We start from the raw sequence: 9266 nt of genomic DNA on the forward strand, positions 1-9266 counted from the left end.
TAGTCATCAGAAAAATCCAAATCAAAATTAATTTAAGATTTTATCTACACTTATAAGAATGGATAAGGTCAACTGAACAAATGATGGCTCCTGTTTGGAAGGATCTGGAGTAAAAAGAACACTTATCCATTGCTGGTGGGAGTGCAAACTCACATAACCACTATGGAAATCAAAATATCAGTTCTTCAGGAAGATGGGGATCAATTTAACTCAAGACCTATATATACCTAATTATACCTAATACAACTCTTGGGCATATACTCTAAAGATGCTTCATCCTACCACAGAGATACTTGCTTGACTATGTTCATTTCTACTCTCTTCGTAATAGACAGAAATTATAAACAACCAAAATTTTCATTAACAGATGAATGAATGTAGCCGTAAGTTTTTCCTAGTCCTGCCTGGTCCCTGCAGTCTCATGGCCCACTTATAAAACAATCACTCAGAAGCTTATTAATTATAATTGCTTGGCCATTAGCTCAGGCTTATTACTTACTAGCTCTTACACTTAATTTAACCCATAATTCTTATTTATGTTTAGCCACATGGCTTGGTACCTTTTCTCAGTTCTGCCTTATCATCTTGCTTCCTCTGTGTCTGGCTGATGACTCCTGACTCATCTCTTCCTCTTCCCAGAATTCTCTTCATCTGCTTACCCTTTACTTTCTGCTTGGCTACTGGTCAATCAGCATTTTATGTATCAAACAATCAGAGCAACACATATTCACAGAATATAGAATGATATCCCACAGCACTTCCCCTTTTCTGTCTAATCAAGAAAGAAAGTTTTAACTTTAACATAGTAAAATTACATATAATAGAACAGTTATCAAGCAAGAATTACAGGTACAATAACTAGTCTATTTGTATTTGAAAAAATTAAAGATAATATTCTATCTATCCTATATTTGTGAGTCTGAAGTTTCATATCTAATATATCATTTATCATAACCAAGGAAAATTATAACTATCTAGTTTTCAACTACATCAAACACCCCAGAAGGATATATTAGCTAAGTAAACAATAAATACATTGTAAGCAACTTCCAAAATTCTAGAATGACAGAGACAGCTGGCTGCATGGACAGTCATCCAAAATTCCTCTGCAACTTTGGGGCATCCATCTTCAGCCTATAAGCCTAGAGTCTCTCAGCCACTTCTCTCTGTGTTCTATAGAATTCTGGCAGTTTCTTCTGCAAAGAAAGAACCTGAAGGACCATCTCACATTGCACAGTTCAGTGGTCACCTTCTTATGGGTCTTGAATGTCCAGTTGATACAACATTTTGTCAAGTAGTCCAGGCAAGAACAGTTTCTTACCCAAATGCCTATTTTTGCCAAGAAGATAAACTTCATATGGATGTCTTTGATGCCCATCTACCTCTTTGAAGTAAATTGGTGCTGCCAGGAGCAGATGTGTCTCATTGTCCAGGAAAGTCTAAATTTTTAAGGCATTTTAAATGCCATATTCTGTAGATCTTTGAAGTGTTTGAAGATTACCTACCTAATTGAAATATATCTATGTATACCTAAAAAACCCAACTAGCTCAATCAGTAGAGCATGAGACTCTTAATCTCAGAGTCATGGGTTTGAGCCCCACATTGGATGCCAAATGTAATTGGATGTTTTTCCTGTGTCCTGCCTGGTCCCTGAAGTCTCATGGCCTGCTTATAAAATAATCATTCAGAAGCCTATATTAATTATAACTGCTTGGCCATTAGCTCAGGCTTATTACTGACTAGCTCTTACACTTAATTTAACCCATAATTCTTATTTATGTTTAGCCACATGGCTTGGTACCTTTTCTCAGTTCTGCCTTGTCATCTTGCTTCCTCTGAGTCTGGCTGATGACTCCTGACTCAGCCCTTCCTTTTCCCAGAATTCTCTTTATCTGCTTGCCCTGCCTATACTTCTTGCCTGACTACTGGCCAATCAGCATTTTATTTATCAACCAATCAGAACAACACATATTTACAGCATATAGAATTACATCCAACAGCAAATGGATAAAGCAAATATGGTACATATACACAGTGAACTATTATTGTACCATTAAAAAATGAAATCATGAAAATTAAAGGTAAATAGATGGAACTAGAAAAAAATATCATGCTGAGTGAGATTAGAAAAAAATATCATGCTGAGTGAGATAACCCAGGCCAAGAAAGATAATTATGGTTTGTATCTGCTTGTATGTGAATGTAATCTGTTAAGTTAGAGATAAACAAATTATAATTCATAGAACCACCGAGGTTAAGTATTAAGTAAAGGACTAGGGGTGAGGGACATTTCCCTAACATAATTAATTACAGATGGATGTGAGGGCAGATACTGGCATGACAGATCAAATGGGGAGAGGAAGAGAAGGGAGAGAGAGCTAAACTTAAGGGTCATTTGTGAGTCATATAGAAACCTAATACAATAGAATCTTCCTAAAATATATATGTATATGAAGGTGATCTAAATAAAATTGTGAAGAGGAGGCAGATAGAGTATAAGAGCAGGATGGGATAGCAGACACCAAGGAAACAAGGCTCACCAAAAAAGGCAGTATCAATACACATATAGACTCACAGAGACTAAAGCAATATGCACAGATCCTCATGGGTCTGCACTAAATGATATCCTTGAGCTGAAAGGAGAAGTGGATACATGTCCTCACTCTCAACCAAGAAGTTATCTCTGATTAATAACTACTTGCAAATCAAAAAAATTTTGCTAGGGAGTCTCACTAGGGAAACAAAAACTACTCATAAGCATGGGTGGTATGCCCAGTAGTAGATAGCCAACAGAAAATGAACTCAATGACATCTTTAGAGGTTTCTTGTCTCATAATGTTGTCAAGTCTCTTTTTTGTTTTATTTTTGCTTTTATTTATTTATTTGTCTGTTTATTATTTATTTATGATTTTACCCCATGGGTTTTGCATTTATAATATAGCTTCTAGTTTTGTCTTTCAAGGATTTTTCTGAATATGTGAATGAGTTGCTCTCTGAGCCTGTATAGATTTCTTGTGCCTTTTCATGAGCAATTTTTCTTTTGTTTCTCTTATTCTGATTTGTTTCTTATTGTATTTTTATTATTGTTTAGTTGTCTGTTTTTGAGCAAGAGACAGAAGGGGTGGATTAAGTTGGAAGGGAAGGTCAAGAGACACTGAGATGAGTAGAGAAAGGGGAAACCAAAATCAGAATTTATTGTGTGAAAAAAAATCTCTTTTCAATAAAAGAAAAAAGAAAGAGAAGAACAAGAAAAGGTAGAGACAAAATATTTATGCATAAGTATGTAATTTTCTTATAAGCATGACTAGTAATTACTAGTCATTACATGACTAGTAATAAAGCAAGATTATGTGAATATAAATGAATATCTTTTTATGTTTTAGCAATATAATATAAACCTCACTTCATTAACTGTAATGGAAACTGTAAGCTATACTCATGGAGACAAATTGCTGAAGTATATTGAGAATATTTATGCATAATATAACCCATTCAGCAAAACTAAAGTTCTCTTACCATGTCACAGGTCATGGAATATGCCATTCATACGTCAAAGGTACGCACATTTATTGAATATATGTTGGGAAAATATTCATCCAAAAGACATTTGTTCATTTTGTAGTCTGATCACAGAAACTAGAGTCACCAGAAATGAAGATGTTTCCAAAGTATTTATTCGGTGTTGTCATAATTAAGATAAGGGCTTTCTGAAGCAAACAAGCTAATTTTACTTCACTGGTCAACACTCCTCAGGTAGGGGTGGGATTTAATGAGCCCTTCCTGCACCCATGGTAGAGGTTTTGTTTTTACTTATTTATTTATGTATTTATGTATTTATTTATTTGTTTGTTTGTTTTTTAATTTAAATTTTTTTATTCATATTACATACCAACCACAGATTCCCCCTCTCTTTCTTCCTCCCTCCCCCCAGCCTCCCCTTCAACTCACCCCACATTCCATCCTCAGACATGGGGAGTCAGCAAAGCCTGGTATATTCAGTTGAGGCAGGACCAAGCCCCTCCCTCTGTATCAAGGCTATGTCTCCCCATATATAGTGGCTCCAAAAAGCCAGCTCTTGCACTGGGGATGGATCCTGATCCTACTGCCAGGGGATTGCTTAAGCAGATCAACCTGTACAACTTTCTTGCTTATGCAGAGGGCCTAGACCCAGGAGGCTCCACAGCTGTTGGTCTAAAGTTTATGAGTTCCCACTAGTTTGGTTTGGTTGTCTCTGTAATTTTCTCCATCATGATCTTAATGCCCCTTGTTCATAGAGTCCCTTTTCTCTCTCTTCAACTGGACTCCTGGAGCTTGGCCTGGTGCTCAGCTGTTGATCTCTGCATCTGCTTCTATCAATTACAGGATGAAGGCTCTATAATGACATTTAGGGTATTCACTGATCTGATTACTGGGATAAGCCCAGTTCAGGCACCCTCTCCACAATTTCTGGGGTCATCTTTGTGGATTCCTGAGAACTTTCCTAGCACCCAGTTTCTCCCTGTCTCCATGATGTCTCCCTCTATCACAGTATCTCTTTCATTGCTCTCCCACTCCATCCCTGTTCCAGCTCAACTATCCCATTCCCTTATGTTCTCATCCCCCATCCCCTACCCTCTATTGCTCCCCATCACTCCCAGTTTACTCATGAAGATCTCATCTATTTCTCCTTCTCCAGACAATCCATGTGTCCCTCTTAGGGTCCTCTTTGTTTGCTAGCTTTCTGGAGCTATGGGTTGTAGTCTGATTATCCTTTGCTTTACATTTATTATCCACTTATGAGTGAGTGCATACAATGTTTGTCTTCTGAATCTGGGTTACCTCATTTAGGATGATATTTTCTAGTTCCATCCATTTACTGCAAATTTCATCATGTCATTGTTCTTTACTGCTGAATAGTACTCCACTGTGTGTATGGACCACATATCCCTTATCCATTCTTCAGTTTTAGGGGAATCTAGGTTGTTTCCAGGTTCTGGCTATTATGAATAATGCTGCATGAACAGAGTTGACATGTGTCCTTGTGGTATAATTGAGCATTCCTTGGGTATATGTCCAAGAGTGGTATAGCTGGGTCTTGAGGTAAATTGATTCCAAATATATAAAGAAACAAGAAACTAAACATCAATATACCAAACAATCCAATTTAAAAATGGCTTACAGAGCTTAACAGAGAATTCTCAACAGAAGAATCTCAAATGGCTGAAAGATATTTAAGGAATTAGTCAGTGTCCTTAGTCACCAGGGAAATGCAAATCAAAACAACTCTGAGATACCATCTTACATGTGTTAGAATGGCTAAGATGAAAAACACTGATAACAACTTATGTAGGAGAGGATGAGGAGCCAGGGGAACACTCTTCCACTGTTGGTGGGAGTGCAAACTTGTACAGCCACTTTGGAGGTCAGTATGGTGATTTCTCAGAAAATTGGGAATAAATCTACTATGGTGCAATTTCAGATTACTCAGTCTTGTATAGTCAGCCAAGGAGACTTTGAGTTCCTGAAGGCAACCCTGTGTTATGTTCAAAGAAGAGATTTGCAGCAATTCTGCTCAACCTGTGGCTCTTACAGTCTATCTGGTCCCTCTTCTGCAATGTTCTTTGCACCATGTGTAGAGCAGATATGATATAGCTATCCTATTTAGGCCTGAGCAATCCATCCATGGAGTACCTGAGCTCTTAATATTAAAGGTTAATGATATAGAAGGGGAGAATCGAATGGTTCCCAAAACACTGGGAAGTCAAGACCATACCCCAAAATATACGAAGAGAAGGGAGGTTGCATAATCAGAAATGCTGCTAAATAACTATTTATTTTCTTCCACCACTTATGTGTACCTCCTTACATGATGTTATTGTCATTCAAATAAATATATTCATTGTGTACTTAATAAGGAGAAACAAACGTGTATTAATTGTTGTTATTACATGTATGTTTCATGGGTTAACTAATATTTAAAATTAAGAAGTAATGAAAAGAAATAGGCATCTATTTATCTATTTATGAATCAGCCTATCTATTTTCTATCTACCTACCATATCTATCTATCCATCTATCCATCTATCTATCTACCTATCTTCTGTATATCTGTCTATGTACCTCTAACTGGAATTAAAAAAAAATATTGGTAAGCTGGAATCTTTATTTTGGTGATTTGACTATGAGGGATATTTAAGAGTAATTATTTTATTGTAGTTCTAATGAGGAGTTTTATGGACAACAGAATCATAGGTATGAATTTAAGTCTTCATTAAAAGTTTGGACATTAAAAGTTTAAAAGAGAGGATGAGAAATATAGGAAATTTAGCTTGTGGTAAATGCAAATCAGTGTAACAAAGTCTGTTACTTCAAGAGTCATTTTTCACAAAAAACACTTAAGAGCCAGGACAAGTTATTCCTCTGATCTATTCACATAACATGCAATCATGGTAGAAGGAAAATTCTCACTCGAAGTCCATGGACCAGAGAAAAGAATGTGTGTTTATAACCATGTCTCTCTGCCCCACCCCCGCTTTTTTGATTTTTTTTTTGAGACATGGTTTCTCTGTGTAGCTTCGAAGTCTATCCTGGAACTCACTCTGTAGACCAGGCTGGCCTCAAACTCACAGACATCCTCTTGACTCTGCCTCCCAAGTGCTGGGATTAAAGGCATGAGTCACCACTGCCTGGCCTTTGTCCCTTCTTATTTTATGTTTTCCATTAGCCCAGTAATAACACAGAAACTATTCCTGAACTTTCATGTTCTGTTTGTATCTTACCATGTAGGAAGTTTTTGTGTGACCAAGTATGAAGGCAAAAACCTATATTTTTCACTAAGGGTTTTCTTCTGAGTCCATAAGACAAGCAATATTTTGTGTGGGAAGTATTGACGCAATGATCATTATCAGCTTAGACAATATTGAATCGTCAGAGACTGTGAAATAGGTGGTGTTATTAGATAGAATGAGGTAGTCAAGCTATAAGATGAGTCAATGGGTAATGGCATCTGGTGCCAAGACTGATGACCTGAGTTCAATTCCTGGTTGAAGTAGAAAGCTGACCCCTACAAGTGGTCCTCTTCACCATGGCATATATAGTTTTTATTATGTCATTCCATCATACTGTCAATCATATGAAGTATATGCATAAAAATTAATTGAATGGACACTAGCCTACTGTTGTACCCTGGTGGATTAAACTTAGTTTCTTGGTCTCAAGCCATTTATTTCACTGAGGCATTTTTTTGAATACTCCAGTAAATTATAGACTCATACAGTTATAAACATTTTCAGGACCTTTGCTAGACAAATGAATAATATATTCAGGGAATTTATGCTGATGTCTCAGGCCAGCTCTAAAGCACGTGGACTTTAGAGCTAATGAGTTTTCCTCTTTTCATCTTACGGCCTGGACTTAGCAAATTCCAATACCTGTACTCAGAGAGGTACAGATGAGCACTGTTCTTGTAGTACAGGAGGAAACTGAGCAAAGAGAATAGACTGTGAACAACAGAGATTAGTGACTTCCACTTAGATGTAGATTTACTTGAGTGTTGCACTTCTTAGCCTATAAACTGGAAGGGAAATGCACAAACAACCACCAGCCTCAAGCAGAAGTGGGAGGAAGGGTAGTGCAGAGCATCCTGAACCCGGAGTCATCAAGAAAGAAAGGAAGTGAAGATAAGGGTGGAAGACTAAACCTCGATGCCGGAATTCCCAGCGCAGAGGCTTCACGCTGGCAGCCACAAGGGTTAGGCCTTGACACAGCAGCCTGGTTGGCCATAGGTGCTTAGCCAGGGGAAGCTAATTCCTGTTTTCTTAACAGCAGAAGAAAATGAAGGTATCAGTGGAAAAACCTGACATGAAGGAAACTCATACATTAAATAAGCAATTGCTGACTGTATCTTCACATCAAACACAGAGAAAGAGATTTACTTTGGAAAATATTCACTCTTCAAAAAATGTAAGTAATCCCCTTTTAGAGAATGAGCATCTCTGCCTCCTCAGGAGGCTGCCTGTAAACAGACAGCAGCCTTTACTCAAATGCAGCATGTCTATGAGCTTCCCAAGAAAATAATTGCACTGTATGAACTGAGAATCATAAAAGCGGAGTGAAGCAGAGCAGTACTTCCATATTGGAAGCTGTATTCAAATTTTAAAATCATTGTAGGAGTTCAAAAACGGTGAGTCTGGCTATCCTGTGCAACACATGGTAAAAAAAAAAAAAAAATCCAGATGTTAAAGACAGTAAATAATATGATTGTCCTTTTCAGTTGAATGATTTAACTGACAGTCACCCACCCAACTGCTCTGTTATCTTCTGATGCATTTAACTCCACTCAGACTGTTTTATGGAAGATGGAGTTCCTCAGCGCACCTTTGACATCTTTATTTCGAAGGGTGTAAATCAGAGGGTTGAGTAATGGGGTGACAAATGTGTAGACCAAGGCGATTTGGCGATCCTCATCCTCTGAGGTGCTGGAGCGGGGTCTCAGGTACACTAGGCTACAGCAGCCATACTGTAGCAAGACCACAGTGAGGTGGGAGGAACAGGTGGAAAAGGCCCTCTGGCGGCCTTCTGCAGAGCGCATGCGCAGTATGGTGGAAGCAATGAATACATAGGAGATGCAAATCAAAAAGAATGGGACTGTCAGCACCAAGATGCCCACAACATAGAGGACTGCCTGGTGCACACGGATGTCAGCACAGGCCAGGCGCAGGACTGGGGGCACATCGCAGAGGAAGTGGTTGATTTCCCTGTGATGTCCACAGAAGGGCAAGGTGAAAATTAAGGCGGTGAGCTGCAGGGAAAGAAAGAGTGCCAGGCCCAAAGAACCAAGCACCATCTGGACGCACCGATTCCGGGTCATGATGAGGCTGTAGTGCAGAGGATGACAGATGGCCACATAACGGTCATAGGCCATGACTGCCAATAGAAAGCAGTCAGTGCTTCCTAGAGTTACAAAGAAGAACATTTGTGTCCCACAACCAGCTAATGATATGGGCTTCTGGGCCCCAAAGATGTTGGAAAGCATTAAGGGCACCACATCTGTGGTATACCAGATTTCCAGGAGAGATAGACTGCCCAAGAAGAAATACATGGGTGTGCGCAGCGAGTTTTGCGTGCACACCACCCAGATGATGGCTGTGTTTCCACAGAGGATCATCAGATAGAGCAGGAGGAAGAGTGTGAAGAGGAGAGCCTGGAATTCAGGGACATTGGTGAACACACGGAACACGAACTCAGGGGACCCAGACTGGTTGAGGACAGGTTTACTAGACAGCAT

The 9266-nt window shown here is 38.8% G+C and overlaps 1 protein-coding gene across 1 annotated transcript; it reads right to left on the reverse strand.

Moving 5' to 3' along the window:
• Positions 1-8318: 8318 nt before the first annotated feature.
• On the reverse strand, positions 8319-9266 carry LOC128095428 (olfactory receptor 10Q1-like). Its single transcript, XM_052714354.1, has one exon. It carries the CDS (start codon positions 9264-9266, stop codon positions 8319-8321), a length of 948 nt encoding a protein of 315 aa, XP_052570314.1.

The sequence above is a fragment of the Peromyscus californicus genome, unplaced genomic scaffold, assembly GCF_007827085.1.
Source record: "Peromyscus californicus insignis strain IS unplaced genomic scaffold, ASM782708v3 Scaffold_4__1_contigs__length_199733344, whole genome shotgun sequence".
NCBI lineage: Eukaryota > Metazoa > Chordata > Mammalia > Rodentia > Cricetidae > Peromyscus > Peromyscus californicus.

What these genes read in the sequence shown, in the direction of transcription:
- LOC128095428 (XM_052714354.1), bottom strand. Translation starts at nt 9,266, where the DNA reads ATGCTGTCTAGTAAACCTGTCCTCAACCAGTCTGGGTCCCCTGAGTTC.